General features: G+C 47.7%; 1 protein-coding gene across 1 annotated transcript in view; it reads left to right on the forward strand.

Moving 5' to 3' along the window:
- The window catches only part of MAP1S (microtubule associated protein 1S), a 29,898-nt gene extending 22,528 nt beyond the window's left edge, over positions 1-7,370 (forward strand). Inside the window, exons 6-7 of the mRNA XM_060144726.1 lie at positions 2,740-2,975; positions 3,931-7,370. Of these exons, the coding sequence (XP_060000709.1) occupies positions 2,740-2,975; positions 3,931-4,086 (392 nt within the window). The 3' untranslated portion in view covers positions 4,087-7,370. The remainder of the gene's footprint in view (positions 1-2,739; positions 2,976-3,930) is intronic.
- Positions 7,371-18,231: the final 10,861 nt, after the last annotated feature.

Genomic DNA, 18,231 nt, shown 5'->3' on the forward strand with positions numbered 1-18,231 from the left:
TCTTGATAGTATCCCATAGGTCCCTTAGGCTCTGTTCACTTTCTTCAATTATTTCTCTTTCTGTTCCTCAGACTCAAGAATTTCCATTGCCCTGTCATCAAGACCACTGATTCTTCTGCTTGTTCAAACCTTGAGTGGAATCTTTCTAGTGAATTTTTCATTTCAGTTATTATACTTTCCAGCTCCAGAATTTCTTTTCATTTACTCTTATGTTTTCTATCTCCTTATTGATATTTGTATTTTTTTCCATACATTGTTTTCTTGGCTTTTTCCACATCTTCCTTTAGTTCTTTGAGTATCTTTAGGATAGTTTTTTAAGTCTTTGCCTGGTGAGTCGACCATTTGCTCTCCCTTAAGGACAGTTTCTGTTAAATTTTTTTCCTTTCACTGGGCCATACTTTCCTGTTTATGTACCTTGTGATTTTTTTTTTTTTGAAAACTGTACATTTGAATCTAATAATGTGATAACTTGAGATGCAAAATTTCCCCTTCGCCAGGGTGTGCTGTGGCTCTTTCCTTTGTTTGATTATTGTGGCTGTCTCTGTGCTGGGGATCAGTCTGTGGTGTAAGCTTAGGGTGTTCTCATGTCTTTTCTGATCCTGTACCTTTTGCTGGGCATCTGTGGTTGCTTTCTAAATTCCCCTGCATAGTAGTTGCTTTTGAGTGTCCTAGTGCTTAAATATTTGGCTCCCGAAAAGGGAAAAAGAAAAAAAATGAAGGGGGAAGAAAAGAAGAAGAAAAAATTTCCAGTCCTTGAAGTCCCATGTAAGTTGCTTCAGACTTACGCTGAGGGGCTGCCAGCGCAACTATCTAGACGGGGAGCAGATTCTTGGCGCTTCCTACTGTACCATCGTCCCAGAATCCTGCTGTGTTCATTCTTTCCTGCATACTACTATATCAAAAGGATATTTCAGCATGTAATCAATATAAAATATTACTAGATAGTTCCCTTTTCTCTTTCCACACTACATCTTGGGAGCCTGGTGCGTGTTTTGCACTCCCAGCATGTCTTGTCTCACACCACGTTCCAGTGCTTGGTGGCCACTGCATGGGTCAGAGCAGGTCTAGAATTACCAAGAGAGGGCTGGTGAGAAAGCAGCGACAACGATGACAGTCATAATAACTCCAGGTCATGTTCACTGAGCGCTTGCTCTGGACTGAGCCCTATTATAGTAGCCTGGGGTGGTCCTGCCCTCCGGGAGCCGACAGGCATCTCCAGCTTCTCTCCCCATGTGGCTTGTCCTCAGCTCCTGGCCACCCTGGTCTCTTGATTGTCTTCTAGCCTCAGCGCCCCCCTGAGCCCCCACTTCTTGTCTTTCCTGGGCAGATTCCAAGAGAGGCATCTGATGGGCCCTTGTGACCTTTGGCAGGTCAGGGGCTCCCAGCACAGTGGCAGGGAGAGAGAGAGGGTGGCCCCTAGGGCCCATGGGCAAGGCTGGCACCCGGAGGCTGGGGATCATCTGAGACCTTCTCTTCCTGGGCATTTGACCTCTTTCCAAAGGCCACAGTCTTGGCCACTCAGGGTCTCCTGCTCCCACTGCTTCTGATAAACCAACCATCCACATTAGTATCAGCAAAGCCTGTCTTAAAGGGCCAGAGGGTAAACATTTTCAGCTTTGTAGGACAGATGGTCTCTCTCTCAGCTACTCAGCTAGCTACTCACTCAGCTAGGTGTCGTAGCACAGAAACAGCTCAGTAAGTAGTCAGTGGGTGTTCTAGTAAAACTGTATTTCCAGAAGCAGACAGTTGCCATATTTGGCCCACAGGCCATAGCTTGCCAGTCCCTGCTCTACCCCTGTCCTCCTGCCCCATGGCTTCCGTCCACATTCCCTTTGTCTTCGCTTTGCTGTTCTGCCTCTGCTGCTCCTGTCCCCCTCTCGCCTTCCACAGCCACGGTGGCTTTCCCTTCCTGGGGCACCACTCAGGGTCCTCGACACCCCTGTCCCCAGTTATGAGTGAGGGGCGCTACTTGCCCAAAGCTGGGGATTTCATTCATTCTGCAAATGCCCCAGCAGCCTTCTGGGCCCATACCCTGCACTGGGCAACGTTTATGATCTTAAGACACCAAACACCTGGCAGGCTTCCTGTGGCCAAGACCTGGCTATGTCCTCAATCACTTGGTGAGTTCACTGGCCCAGGAATGGTGACCTTGTCCCCCTTGCACAGGCTTTGGGTTCAGGGCATGGACAAGGCCCTGAGAGCAGCTGCCCCAGCGCCATGCAGGCTGCCCAGCCTGCGTCACCCTCTCTCAGCTCTCCTTCCTACACCCACTCTGGCTCCCTGTCAACCTTGAGGGCAGGGATTTTTGTTTGTTTTGGTCACTGCTGTGTCCCCAGGGTGCGGTGCCCAGGAGAGTTTGATAAATGCCCGATTGGCTCCCCTTGAGTAACTAAACCGGTGGGTGCTGCTGAGAATTCCAGGTACTGCTGCTGTAGGAACTCAAGCTCTAAAACCCCCACTTCCAGGGAGCCCTCCCTGGCTGCCCTCTCCCTCAGGCCCTGGGGATGTCTGTGTCCAGGGACTGGCCAGGGAGTGTCCAAGCACTGAGGGGTTGGCTGGGGTGTTTGCAGGACAAGCCAGGGAGAGCTTGTCAACCATAAAATGGAGATCAGTCTTCCTGCCAGGGAGGGAGCCACTCAGAGAGGTGCAGGTGGAGGTGGGAGCCTTGTCCCGGGCCCTGGGTCTCAGCCCCTCCCTGTCCCCAGAACTCACAACTGACCCCGTCCCTCTTACCCACAGGGTCAGCTGGCAGTCGGCCAGGAGGGTCACTGGCCCTGCCGAGCTCCCCCGTCTACCTCGACCTGGCCTACTTGCCCAGCGGGGGCAGTGCCCGCCTGCTGAACAAGGAGTTCTTCCGGAGGGTGCGTGCGCTCTGCTACGTCATCAGTGGCCAGGACCAGCACAAGGAAGAGGGCATGCGGGCTGTCCTGGATGCACTTCTGGCTGGCAAGCAGCAGTGGGACCGTGACCTCCAGGTGCGTGACGACCCGGGTGTGAGACAGTCCCGATGACAGCAAATGTCACTGGGACATTGCCCAAGCTCTTGCCACTGGGCAGGGTCAGCGCTTCCCGGTGTCTTCCTGCTGAGCCCACGCTGTCCTGTGAGGTTGGTGTGACCCTCACCCACATCCAAGGAGGGAGTGGGGCTCAGAGAGACTAAGCCATGTCCCCAAGGCCATGCGGCAGTGAGGTCAAAGGCAGGAGTGCCACCCAGCTCTCGGGACTCTGTTCCTGTTACATCCACTTCCTTGTCTGCAGCAAACCTGGGTGAGGTCGCAGGGTGGGGCTGGTTTGATCACCTCGCCTGACCCCTGGCACTGAACCTCCGTAATGCTATGAGAATCAGCCAGGAGGAATATGTGAGATGTGTGGTATCTACACAGCTAAGAACGTTGAGAATTGACCCTGAGGGCTGGGGTTGTCCCCATGGGAAGCCTTGAAATAGAACCTTGAAGGGTGAGGCGAATTTGTATAGAAGGAGCCTCCAGGTACCTGGCCGCCCACTCAGCCTGTGAGTGTGCTGACACCCAGCCTTGTACGCAGCTTACGGAGCAGCTGCGAGGGAGCGTCCAGGGCAGACGGCACAGCGTGGGCGAAGGCCAGTGGCGGGAGCAAGCTTAGTGTATTCAGGGAGCTGGAGGGAGGCCTGGGCAAGAGAACAGGGGGAGATGGCAGCGGTGGGGGTGGGCGGGAAGCATGGAGAAGAATTCGCAGAAGAGTGGTCCGGTTTGTGAAAGGGTCCTTTGGGTGCCATGGGAAGGAGAAGGGACTTCGGGGACAGGCTGGCCGCCGGCTGCAGACATCCAGGCAAGAGGTAATGGAGGCGGAGACAAACGCGTTCGGAGAAGAGGGGCCTCAGATGCCTTGGGGCTGGGCCGGGAGGGCAGAGGGCGCTCCCCCTCACCGTTGGTCCATCTGTCGCACCCACAGGTGACCCTGATCCCCACCTTCGATTCGGTGGCGATGCACGAGTGGTATGAGGAGACGCACGCCCGGCACCAGGCGCTGGGCATCACGGTGCTGGGCAGCAACAGCACTGTGTCCATGCAGGACGAGGCCTTCCCCGCCTGCAAGGTGGAGTTCTAGCCCCGCCCCCAGCACCACCCCCCGCCCCAAGTCCGCCGCCGTCCTGAGGTGCACCTGTGTCAGAAATAAAACAGGTACTCTGCGCGGCTGTGGCCTCAGTTCCTTCTGCCGGCAGGAGACTTGGCAGCACTCCGCGCGGTCATTGCTGCCATGTGGGTCCCCAGTTCTGGGGGGAGACAGCTTCTGGGGAGTTCCCAGTAGCCTCCAGGTCAGGCATGCTCTGGCTTCCGTGTCACAGATGGGAAAACCCAGGCCCAAGGGCGACAGTGCCTCTCAGGTGATGACCCCTGGCCAGTGGAGCTCGCTGCTGACCATGGCCCTCCAGCCCATCCCAGCGGCCGTGAGGGCCCCGTTCTATAGATGGGAAAGGCAGCTGCCAGACCCCGGCCACACAAACCATTTAGTGGCCTAGCAGAGATCTGAACCCCAGTCTCTGTGCTCCAAAGCCATTAAATAAAAGTTGCCCTCTGTTCCTAGGGATAATTGGCACTCATGGCAGGAAAGTCTCACTCTACAGCAAGGTCTTAAAAGGTAATCTGAGGGAATTCTCTGGTGGTCCGGTGGTTAGGACTCAGTGCTCTCACCGATGTAGCCTGGGTTCAATCCCTGGTCAGGAAACTAAGATCCCACAAGCCACTTGGCTTGGCCAAAAAAAAAAAAAAAAGCAATCTGAAACTTAAAAGCTACAAAACATCAATCTCCTGATGAAGCCCCTCCCTGATCTCTCTATTCTGCATGTACAGAAACACCTAGATAGTGTTTTCAATAAGATGCCATCTGCACTGGGTTGAATGGTGACCTTAAAAAACTTATGACCAAGTCCTAACCCCTCAATACCTACCCCCCTTTTCCCGTGAGGAGAGACTTCTTAGTCCAGGGTCTCAAGATAGGTTACTGTTTATACGTGAGGTCGTATCACCCTGATTTTTCATCTTGGCCAAACTGTTGAGTACATACAGGTGCTGCCTCCTTGTTCTCATTTCATTTCTTGCCAGGGAGATTTTCTTATATTTATTTTTAATTAGCTGGTTCACTTTTTTTTTATTAGACATTTGTCTTTTTCTCATTCATATATCATAATTCCTTTTTTTTTAATAGGGACAACAAACTTGTCAAAAATTTTAATTGTAAACAAAAACACGTAACATAGGGACTTCCCTGGTGGTCCAGGTGGTAAAGAATCTGCCTTACAATGCAGGGGACGCAGGTTCAATCCCTTTTCAAGGAACTAAGATTCCACATGCCGTGGGGCAACTAAGCCTGTGCGCCGCAACTACTGAGCTCACACGCCTCAACTAGAAAGCCTGGTACCACAAACTACAGAGCCCATGCACTCTGGAGCCCACGCATCACAACTAAAGAAGAGAAAACCTGCTGCCACAACTGGAGAGAAGCCCGTGCACTGCAACAAAAGATCCCGCGTGCCACAACTAAGACCTGATGCAGCCAAAAATAAATTAAATAAATAAATAATCTTTTTTAAAAATCCTCAAGAAAATAATAATAAAAAAAACACGCATAACATAAAATTTACCATCTTAACAATTAATAAACTTTTGCATTGTACATTTTTTTCCAAATTTACCTTTCAGTTTTGTTTATGAGTAGTTTTGCTGTAAACATTTTATTTTATGATTTTCAAACCACAGTTCTTTAAATGTCTCTCTTTTGTGCTTTTAGAGGCCCTTCCACAGTTGGCACAAATTCTCCCAGAGTTTTTTATTTCTGTTTATTTTTACCCACCTAGGACTTAATTTTGGGATGAAGAGAGAGGTAAGGATTGCCCCAACCTGGGCAATTCGATTGTTCAATGCTATGTACAGATTTGAAACACTCCTTCCTCCCTGAAAAAGATCCCATGTGTGTCATTGTTTGTTTCTAAATCTGTTCTAATCCATCGCCAACTTTTCTGGCCATCTCCTTGTTTTCGTTGGTATAGCTTTGTGTGCCTTAATAGCTCACCAGGCAGGTTCTTTCTCCTTAATTTTACTTTTTTCCTTCACAAAAAATTGTTTTTACATTCTGATTCTTCTTAGAGTTCTAGAATCTCCACGGAGGGGGCCCAAACACATGCATAAGAAACGCTGTCAACTTCTGCTTCTGACCAGATATTGGGCTAGAGTCCCAATAAAAACATCTAAAATTGCTGGGTAAAAATAAGTTACGTCTTGATTAACATAATGTAAGAGTTAAGTCTTAATTTCTGGTTGCTCAGTGAGCAACCAGAAAATAAGTAACAGTCAGAGGCCAGACCAGTGCAGACAGAAACCCCAGGAGGGAAGCGGCTTTTGTGTTAGACAAGGCAGGTTTGGTCTTCGTTTTCATGGACCTTCAAGATGGTGTGTCTGATAAGTAAAGACCTCAAAGCATGAAGTAGAAATCAAAATAAGATCTTCCCAAGAATGGAAAGCAAACTTGGGCAGATGACATGGTTTAAAGTAGTCCAGGATGAGTGGGTGTGAAGAAAAGGGAACCCTCTTGCACTGTTGGTGGGAATATAAATTGATACAGCCACTGTGGAGAACAGTATGGAGGTTCCTTAAAAAACTAAAAATAGAACTACCATACGACCCAGCAAATCCACTACTGGGCGTATACCCTGAGGAAACCATAATTCAAAAAGAGACATGAAATGCTCATGAAACTGCAGAACACTGTCAGGTGAAATGTGTAATGATTATGGCTTTTTAAAACATTTTATTTATTTATTTGGTTGCGCCAGACCTTAGTTGCAGCACGCAGGATCTTTAGTTGCGGCATGTGGGACCTAGTTCCCTGACTAGGGATTGAACCTGGGCCCCCTGCATTGGAGCATGGAGTCTTAGCCACTGGACCACCAGGGAAGTCCCTAGGCCAGTGCTTCTTAAACTGAGAGCCACACAACACATTCTTCAGCATTTTTGAGTTCTGTAGGAGAATTTTTAGTTTTTAATTAGATGCTAATTTAAAAGTTAATACTAGCATATTTCAGATTATCTGATACACTTATTGTCTGTTGAGGAGACAGGCTGAAAAACTGCACTGACAGACAGATCAGAGGAGGGCTCCGTATTTATGATTGCATTTGTGCTGAGGGATCTACCAAAGAGTTTAGTTTTAAATGTGTTGGTAAGAATGTCCAGCCCTACTACATATCCTGATGGCAAGAAGGTAACACTTATCCGACAACTACTATTACACAACTCTTACTAGTTTCAAATACAGGAAAAATTTTCACTCTTCTTTTTTACAGTGATAATTTGCAACTGAAAACCATTTTCATAGAATAAAATGTTGATTTCTTATTTAGTGACTATGATACCATCATTTGACAATGGTACATAAAAGACCCGTACTCAGAAAACTATAAGATACTGATGAAAGAAATCACAGATGACACAAACAGATGGAAAGATATACCACGTTCTTGGATTGGAAGAATCAATATTGTGAAAATGACTATACTGCCCAAAGCAATCTACAGATTCAATGCAATCCCTATCAAATTACCAATGGCATTTTTTTACAGAACTAGAACAAAAGATCTTAAAATTTGTATGGAGACACTAAGGACCCCGAGTAGCCAAAGCAGTCTTGAGGGGAAAAAACGGAGCTGGAGGAATCAGACTCCCCGACTTCAGACTATACTACAAAGTTACAGTCATCAAGACAATATGGTACTGGCACAAAAACAGAAATATAGATCAATGGAACAGGATAGAAAGCCCAGAGGTAAACCCACGCACCTATGGTCAACTAATCTATGACAAAGGAGGCAAGGATATACAATGGAGAAAAGACAGTCTCTTCAATAAGTGGTGCTGGTAAAACTGGACAGCTACATGTAAAAGAATGAAATTAGAACACTCCCTAACACCATACACAAAAATAAACTCAAAATGGATTAAAGACCTAAGTGTAAGACCAGACACTATAAAACTCTTAGAGGAAAACATAGGAAGAACACTGACATAAATCACAGCAAGATCCTTTTTCACCCACCTTCTGGAGTAATGGAAATAAAACCAAAAATAAACAAATGGGACCTAATGAAACTAAAAATGTTTGCACAGCAAAGGAGACTATAAACAAAATGGAAAGACAACCCTCAGAATGGGAGAAAATATTTGCAAATGAATCAACGGACAAAGCATTAATCTCCAAAATATATAAACAGCTCATGCAGCTCAGTATTAAAAAAACAAACAACCCAATCAAAAAAAGGGGAGAAGACCTAAATAGACATTTCTCCAAAGAAGACATACAGATGGCCAAGAGGCACATGAAAAGCTGCTCAACGTCACTAATTATTAGAGAAATGAAATCAAAGCTAAATGAGGTATCATCTCACACAGGTTAGAATGGGCATCATCAGAAAATCTACAAACAACAAATGCTAGAGAGAGTGTGGAGAAAAGGGAACCCTCTTGCACTGTTGGTGGGAATGTAAGTTGATACAGCCACTATGGAGAACAGTATGGAGTTTCCTTAAGACACTAAAAATAGAGCTACCATGTGACCCAGCAATCCCACTCCTGGTCATATACCCAGAGAAAACCATAATTCAGAAAGATACATGCACCCCAATGTTCATTGCAGCACTATTTACAATAGCCAGGACATGGAAGCAACCTAAATGCCCATCGACAGCTGAATGGATAAACAAGATGTGGGACATATATACAATGGAATAGTACTCAGCTGTAAAAAGGAATGAAATTGGGTCATTTGTAGACACGTGGGTGGACATAGAGACTGTCATACACAGTGAAGTAAGTCAGAAAGGGAAAAACAAATATCGTATATTAACGCATATATGTGGAATCTATTAAAACAGTACAGATGAACAACTTTGCAAGGCAGAAATAGAGACACAGATGTAGAGGACAAACATATGGACACCAAGGGGGGAAAGTGGGAGGGGGTGGTGGTGGGATGAACTGGGAGATTGTGATTGACATACATACATTAATATGTATAAAATAGATAACTAATAAGAACCTGCTGTATAAAAAACAAATAAAATTTTAAAAAGGGAGACATGTACCACAATGTTCACTGTAGCACTGTTTACAATAGCCAGGACATGGAAGCAACCTAAGTGTCCATCGACAGATGAATGGATGAAGGAGATGTGGTACATATATACAATGGAATATTACTCAGCCATAAAAAGAAACGAAATTGAGCTATTGGTAGTGAGGTGGATGGACCTAGAGTCTGTCATACAGAGTGAAGTAAGTCAGAGAAAAATAAATACCATATGCTAACATATATGTGGAATCTAAAAGAAAAGGGGGGGGTTCTGAAGAACCTAGGGGCAGGACAGGAATAAAGACGCAGATGTAGAAAATGGACTTGAGGACACGGGGAGGGGGAAGGGTAAGCTGAGACAAAGTGAGAGAGTGGCATTGACATATATACACTACCAAACGTAAAATAGATAGCTAGCGGGAAGCAGCCACATAGCACAGGGAGATCAGCTCGGTGCTTTGTGACCACCTAGAGGAGTGGGATAGGGAGGGTGGGAGGGAGACACAAGAGAGAGGGGATATGGGGATATATGTATAAATATAGCTGATTCACTTTGTTATACAGCAGAAACTAGCACCACATTGTAAAGCAATTATACTCTGGTAAAGATGCTTAAAAAAATGTCTTTTTAAGATTTATAGATTTTAAATAAATACTTATTGAACACATTAAAAAAAAAAGTAGTCCAGGATGGTGGTGACCCTGGGGGTCTACTGGCAGAAACTTCAACCCCAGTCTTAAAGAATCACCCCAGTCACATCCCAGGAAATTAGAGCCAGAATCAAAACTCACACCCTATCAATGCCAGCAGCAAAGACCTGGTATCTTTAATCCTGGTGTCTTTGCTGTGTTTAATCTTAAAAAGTGAACAAAGAGCAAGAGAGAGTAATATCTGTAGAAGAACCAAATAGAACTAAGAGAAATTAAAAAGCAAATTATCGGGTCAACCATGGATTTGAGATAGCTGAAGAGAAAATTGGTGAACTAGAAGATGGAACTGAATGAATTTCCCAAACATGGGAAGAGAAAAAGATTAAGAGACAGAGGAGAGAGAGCAGAGGCAAACTCTGAAGGGGATAATGGCGGAGAATTGTCTAGAACTGATGAAAAGTATCAATTCACCCGTATTCAGATAGCCAACAAAATCCCAAGCAGGATATATAAAAAGACAAATGACAGTGCAGGATACCAAAGTCAACAAGAAAACAGACCAAGAGCCAGCTCCTCAGCCCCACAACGTGAAACTCAGGACACAGTGAGGCACCATCTAAATTGCTAATAGAAAATAGCAAGAAGTTCTCACGCAACAGAAACATCTTTGGGTGAGAGAAATGAATACCCTCATTGAAAGAAATTCTGAGGGAATATTTTTTCAGGCAGAAAGAAAATGATCCAGGTGGAAAGGCTGACTTGCAGAAGGAAACAGCAAAAAAGCAGGAAAAACATTGGTGCAGCTAAAGAAACATCACCATCATTAACAAGAATTAGAATGTCCAATATGTAGGATTAAAACCTAAATGAAATTTAGGCAAAAATGGCCACTAATAAGAGCTGATTGGAGTAAGGTTTTAAAATCTTTGTATTGTTTGAGGGGAGAGTAACATATTGCTTAGCTGAGCAGAGTACCAAATATTAATAGTTACAGTAAATACTAGGAGAATAGAACTAGTCTATAACTTCCAAATTAGTAGAGGGGGGAAAAATTAGAATGAAGAAGAAATAATCCAAAACAAGCCTTCCATAGGGAAGGAGGTACAAATAGCACAAAATAAGATAATGGAAATACATAAACATTTTCCAGTAATTAAAATAAATGCAAATGGACAAAAACCTCCAGTTAAAAGACAAGATTTTTTGGACTGTATTTTTTTAAAATTCGTTTTATGCTATTTACAAGAAACGTCTCAACATGAAGGTGCTGACTATTTACAATAACCAGGACATGGAAGCAACCTAAATGTCCATCAACAGACGAATGGATAAAGAAGATGTGGCACATATGTACAGCGGAATATTACTCAGCCATAAAAGGAACAAAGTTGAGTTATTTGTAGTGAGATGGATAGACCTAGAATCTGTCATACAGAGTGAAGTAAGTCAGAAAGAGAAAAACAAATACCGTATGCTAACGCATATATATGGGATTTTAAGAAGCGGTACTGATGAACCTAGTGGCAGGGCAGGAATAAAGACGCAGACATAAAGAATGGACTTGAGGGCACAGTGGGGGAAGGGGAAGTTGGGATGAAGTGAGCGAGTAGCACTGACATATATCCACTACCAAATGTAAAATGGATGGCTAGTGGGAAGCTGCTGCATAGCACAGGGAGATCAGCTCGGTGCTTTGTACGACCTAGAGGGGTGGGATGGGGAGGCGGGAGGCTCAAGAGGGAGGGGATATGGGGATATATGTATACGTATAGCTGATTCACTTTGTTGTACAGTAGAAACTAACACAACATTGTAAAGCATTTATACTCCAATAAAGTTGTGAAAAATAAATAAATAATAAATAAATAAACATGAAGGTGCTGAAACTTTGAAACTAAAGGATGGAAAAAAATAAACCTGGCAAATACTAAAGAAAAAATTAAAGCTGATATACCCATACTAATAAAGTTATATGTTTGGTATAGTACTAGAAATAAGGACTATCAAATCAAAACTTTTAATTCCCCAAGAAGATGTAACAGTTCCAAACTTGTATGCACCTGATAACAGGGCCTCAAAATAAAGTGAAGAACCACTGGAGGGAATAAGTTTATCTTAAAAAAAAAAAAAATCTATTAATAGGTTTTCTAACATTGATCCATCCTTACATTCCTAGAAAGAACTCCACTCTGATTTTTATTTTAATAAGTTGTGTATGTGTTGTGGGGAGGGGGGGGTCTGGACTTTTGCACTCAACACTTGGTGGACCTTTCCCTGCCCTTCAGGTTTCTGCTGGTGCTGTGTTTCTCATCACCCTCATTTAGCAGCCCAGCATGATGGAACTTCCACCATCTAGGACATCAGGTGGCAAGACGGGAAAGGGACATGGCAAATCAGGCACCAGCTCCTAAGGGTTTCCACCATGCCACTTCCACTCTCCTTTCATTGGCCAAAGCAAGTGACATGACTCTGCCTAATTCAGAAGCTGAAAGGTATACTCCTCCCTTGTACATGGAAGGAGGAGAATCAGAAATAGTGGTGAAAATCAATGAATAACCACTGACACGTCCCCCCAAGGAGATAGTTTTGTCCTGGCAGGAGGTTGGCAAACTCATTCTGTAAAAAAAAAAAAAAAAAAAAAAAAAACCACAGATGATTTTTTTTTTGGTGTTGTGGGCCATAGAGTCTGTCCAGACGTCAACTCTGCTGTTATAGCTGAACAAATGGAAGTAAATGGCTGAATTCCAATAAAACCTTGTTTACGGAAAGAACCCAGTGGGCTGGATTTGGCTTATGGGCTGTGGTTTGCCAACTCCTGGTCTAGGACATTAACTCTGACTCTTTCCCATCTGCCTCCTAGAACAATTTGGGGCCTGGAGTTCCCCTCCCCCTCTTTCTCTTCTCTCTTTCTCTTTCCTCTCTGTGCCTCTCTTCTTCCTCTCCCAGTCCCTCCTGACAGCTGTCTGGCCCAGCCTCTGCGGAGCATGCGCTAAAAATATCCCGTCAGTAGCCGAAACACCTGGGGACCCTGGAGCATGCGGCAGGAGCCAGATGTGCGATCTTGACCTAGGCACCCACTCTGCGCTGCCTGCGCGTCGGCAGCCCCTCCCCGATACTCACCCAGAGCCCGATCCGCAACCGCCCCCTGATTTCTCTGTGTTGCTTCAACATCCACATCCTGCCTCCAGGCCTTTGCACCCGCGGTGTCCACTCCCTGGAATGCCACCATCTAGCCATTCATCAGTCAGCACATACTGGATGCTGCCCTCGCGGGGCAAACAGTGTCAAGTAGGGGAGTCAGACTCATAGGTGGGGACAACAACCCACAGTGACGGGTGTGGTGGGTGGCACGGGGCGCCAGAGGAGCCCCCCAGGCCTGGGGGTCGGGGAAAACTTCCTGAGGATACAAAGGAGTAAGCCAATGTTAGGGAATGACAGAGAGCATGGCTGGAGGAGGGACCCGCAGAGGCAGAGGCTTGGTCTTTTAGAGGAACCGAGAGGAGACAGAAAATTGAAGCTCCCGGAACACTGGCAGGCCGGGGGCTGTGCCGGCCCTACAGCTGCGTGGACACCCCACCGAGCAGTTGGGACTTCCCCTTCAAAGGACTGGGAGTCAGGGAGAGAGGGGTCCAAGCTGGGGAGCTGTGAGCATGCCAGGGTTGGCACTTGGAGTTGGTAGAGGTTCCCAAGGGGACAGAGATGGGGCTGGGAGGACCGGGTCCCTCGTGGGGCGTGGCCAGGGCACTTTTCTGGAAAGATGTGGACTCTTTGAAGGCCACGACAGAGGAGGAAGGGGTAGCCTTTCTCTGAAAGAGCAACGCAAAACCTCTATATCTTCCAAACCCCACCTGCTAGGGGCCCTTCTCCAGGAAGCCCTCCCTGTTCTTCTTCTGGTCCCCACCTCCAGCCCAGGCCCTTCTCTGGCTCTTCCTGACCCACTCCCTTTAAAATGCCACCCTATCCACCAGTGAGTCACCCTCTTGTGCTACCTTCTGGTCTGTAAGCTGGGTTGCTGCTGGCATAGGACAAGGTCGGCACCCGCCTACACAGTATGTGCCATTCCCCTCCCTGGCACATAGTAGGTGCTCAGGAAATGTTGGTTGTGTCCCAGCTTGGCATCACTGGGAATGTGACCTTGGAAACGTTACTTAACCTCTCTGGACCCCACCGACCCCCCACCCCACACACAATCTCAGAAATTGGCCTGAACTTCCAGGGGCTGTATTGGAGGTGACTGGACACCTGAGTTTCCTTCCCCAACCCCAGACAGGCCTGTTCTGCATCCTGCCTTCCCCATCTTCACAGCGTCTTTTGGGATCCAAGGTCAGGACAGGTGAGAGCTTAGGCATCAGTGCACCTGGGTCAAGCCCTGCCTCTGACATGTCTTCACTCTCTGACTTCAGAGAGTAGTCTCTTGTCCACCAGCCTTGGTCCCTTCACCTGTAAAACAAGAATCAAAGCCCCCTTCCCAACCTTGCCCCTGGCCCAGGCTTGAGAGAGGCTTGTATGGGGGTATGAATGCAGTTCAGCCCCCACCTGGCTGGTGTGGATGGTGCCGGGCCTCCATGGATCTCCCAGCTTCTGGCACGAAGGGCGCCAAGCCTAACACAATGCCCCAGCCCTGGGGGTTATCCCTGGGCTGAAAGGAAGCCAGACCAGAGCTTCCATGCAGGAACTGAGAGCTAAGTTACCAGTCAGATGGGGAACTGGGAAGAGAGCACTCCAGCTGGAGGGAACAGCTGGAGGGAGCAGCAGGTGCAAAGGCCCTGAAGTGGGACTGATGGTGGTGGGACTGCCGCAAGGGACGTGTGGCCAGACTGGGCTGGCCTGGAGGGCTTGGTGCGGGGGCGGAGAGGGGGGCAGGGGTCTTTACTGAGGGTGCTGGGCACTCAGGCAGGGTTTGGAGCTGGAGAGGCAGGTGATCAGTTTCTGTTTGAAAACCCCTCTGTAGGTACAAGTTAACATCCTGAAGCCACTATACCTGTGCCCCTGAATGGAATAATTAAGCGAATGGAGAGCGGTTGGTGGGAGCTAGGTTTCTCACCACTGGAGTGGGAGGTTACAGACAGGCAAGGGAGGAGGCTAAGAGGATCCATTTGGTAATGGATTAGGTGTAGACATATCTGTATGAACTCATGTTTAACTTAATATAGATACAGTTACATATGGAAATATTTACAGATCTGTGTATATACACAGGTTAGTATACAAACATATATGTCCTTGCTCTGTCAGCCGCCTAGAAGCAACTACACCCCAGTAGTGATGAGCAAACCTACTACCCAGATCTTGGTTTCTAACAGTATTCTCCAATGAAAGGCACCAGGGCTGCTCCTTGAAAGGCTGATTCTAGGACTGGGGCAGGAAATATACCAGATGAGCATTTCGTAGTGACAACATAAGGGAAGTGCTAAAAAAAAAACAAACCAAGGATGCAATGGATGGGGGCATGTCAAAGGGACATGAGAGCCAACTGAATGAGCTTCTGGGGGCCAAAGCTGGAAAAATTTGAGTAGGAAAATCAATAAAGTAGTATTGGATTATAACCCAAAATGTAGAATAAATATCCATGAGTCCGTACTGATATGAATGATTGAATAGATAAATAAATGGGGAGAAGAGACATATTTCCCATCAGAGGAATTCCAAATAATTTTTGCCCTCGAGGTGGGGGAGAGTGAATCCTTATCCCTTAGGTGTGGGCTGTAAATAGTGACTTCCTTCCAAAGGGTACAGCAGGGAAAGGGGGAAGAGACTAACTTGACAGTGGAGACACCTGACAGATACTACCTCAGCCAGGTGATCTCAACATCAGAGTGAAAATTCACGTTGATGGCATGTGCCCCGGAAGTTTCACTCTGTGATCCTCTCCAAACCCATCCCCCCAGTCTAACCCAGAGAAAAACATCAGACAAATACCAATTGTGGCAAGCATATTATGGCATATAAATGTATCAAATCCATATGTTGTACACATGAAGTTTACACAATGTTATATGTCAAATATAGTTCAACTTAAAAAAATTTTTTTAAATCCTGATTGAGGGGCAGCCTACAAAACACCTGACTAGTTCTCAAAACTGTCAAGGTCATCAATACCAAGAAATTCTGAGAAACTACTTAGCCCAGAGGAGCCTGAGAGACATGATGACATGATGATCCCTAACAGGATCCTGGGACAGAAAAAGGACATTAGGGGAAACTGAGGAAATCTGAATAATGTATGTATTTTAGTTAATAATAATGTCTCAATATGGATTCACTCATTGTGAAAAATGTACCATATTAATGTAAGATGTTAATAACAGGGGAAATTGGGTGTAGGACACACAGGAACTCTCTGTATTAGCTTCACAATAATTCTGTAAATCAAAAACTGCTCTAAAATTTAAAGTTTATTAAGAAAAAAACCCTATAGTTGCCATGGGGAACAGGGATTGTCGGGGGAAGAGGTGGAGGCAAGAAGAGGCCCAAGTAGAAGCCCAGGCAGCAACCAGGCTGGAGATGACTGGGCCCAGGCCACTGCAGGGTACAGGAAAGTTAGCAAGTTGGGGGTGTTTCAGAGACACAGGGCCAGCAGGACCAGTGTGGATGATGAAGGGAAGAGAAGGCTCTCAGGATCTCCCAGGCCTCTGGCCAGCCTCCTGAGCGGCCTTTCTAAGCTGGGGAGGCTGGTGGAGGAGCAGGCCTGTGGGCAGGCAGATCAACCAGGAGTGGAGGTTTGAATGGAGGACCGGCAGGTGCTGTATAAATCTCATTTTATGAGGACTCACTTGAGGGCGACCGGATCCTTTCAAACTTGTGACATGACAACATTCTTAAGGATGGTTCTCCCCACCTCTGGGACCAGATCCTGAGGCTGCCCTTATAAGGCTGTGGACTTGCTCTGTGGCCTGCAGGAGCCTTCTCTGAGCCTCAGTTTCCCCATCTGTAAAATGAGGATCAATGATGTCCCGCTCATAGGCTTGTAGAGGGAATCAAATGAGTCCTTCTCAATGCTTGGCACACATTGGGAAGCTCAATAAACTATAGTCACCCTTCCCACCCAATCTCAGGTGAAAGGAGCGGGACCTGTCGCTTTAAATTATGGAGATTTTAAAAAAAAAAGGAGCCCCTTCTCCGATTCAGCCAATCAGCGCGCTGGGCTGGCGGAGCTGGCCTCCTAAATGGTCCAATGGCTGGCCGCGCGCTCTCAGAGCCCGCCCCTGCCTCCAGGCCGCCGCGGAGGTGGGGACTCTCCAGGCCGCGCCCCAAAGGCGGAGCCAGCTGGCTGCCGCGCCGCACCGCGGAGGGAGGGGAGGGGAGGGGAGGGGAGGGGAGGGGAGGGGAGGGGCGGGGCGGGCTCGCGTGTCAGCGACCGAGCCGCAGGTGGCGGCGGGCGCGGGGCTCGGCCCGAGCTCGGGAGGTAAGTGCTGTCCACCGAGACACCCCCGAAACCCCCTGACCCGCGCAGCCCCCCATGCGCACCGCGCCTGGCAGCCCGGCGGTCCCGGGGGTCAAAGGCGCGGCGGGGTGTGAGGGATGGAGAACAGGGGGTGGGGGGGCTGCGCAGTGGGCTCCCCGTCCTTCCCCCCGCTCCCTCGTGATAATCGGGGATCCGCGGAGGGAGCTAGAGACCCCTCCCAAATCCTCCATCTCCTGGCCTAGAACTGGAGCGTGCAGCGGGGCAGCTATGAAGCGCGAGACCCCTCCCCAGATCCCTTTATTCTAAGCCTGGATCTGGGTCTAGGTTCCGGGGCAGAGATGGGGACGCCACTCTCCCTCCAGCCTGGGACCCAGGACAGCCGAAACGGGTCCCAATTTCCCTTTTCCCAGCTCTGGCCTGTAGACCCCTGGGGACCAAGATGAGGAACCCCTTTTCTCTGCTATGAACCCCGATCTAGGCCTGGCCGAGGAGCTGGGGGTCCCCTGGTCCCTCCTCTAGAGTGTCCTTTTCCAGCCCCCCCCGAGCACAAGGATGGGCGGTGGAGGGGCCTTTCACTGGCGTCCTCTGCAGGGACCCCAAGTTTGGAATTCTAGCGAGGGGTCAGTGTGGGGTCCCTTGCCTGCCGGGCCAGGCTTAGAGAGACTTGGAGCATGGACTTGGTGGTGGTCCCTGCTTCAGTGGGGTTGGGCAGCGAGCATCTGTTCCCAGGGATTAAAATAAATCGTAAATTAGGATCTTGCTGGAGGCTGGCTGCAAGTGAAGTGCGGAGGAGTGTTGGGGGGTGGGTGGCCCCTCCATCTGCCTCAGATCCCAGAATTCGCCTGCCCCAGCCGCAGTGGGGACCTGGAGGTGGCTTTGGATGGACCTGACTCACTGGTGACCTTGGGCAGGTAACAGACCTCCCTGAGCCTTGATTTTTTTTTTTTTTTTGAAAGTGGGCTTTGGAGCCTGTATTCTACAGATTCTGAAACCCACCCACCCCATCTTTTGCCAAATGTAACTCCACCCTTTTGCTAAAGATGTTGGTGGTTGGAGGAGAGAGAGCAATAGGTTTG

This window comes from Lagenorhynchus albirostris, chromosome 3, assembly GCF_949774975.1.
Source record: "Lagenorhynchus albirostris chromosome 3, mLagAlb1.1, whole genome shotgun sequence".
Taxonomy (NCBI): domain Eukaryota; kingdom Metazoa; phylum Chordata; class Mammalia; order Artiodactyla; family Delphinidae; genus Lagenorhynchus; species Lagenorhynchus albirostris.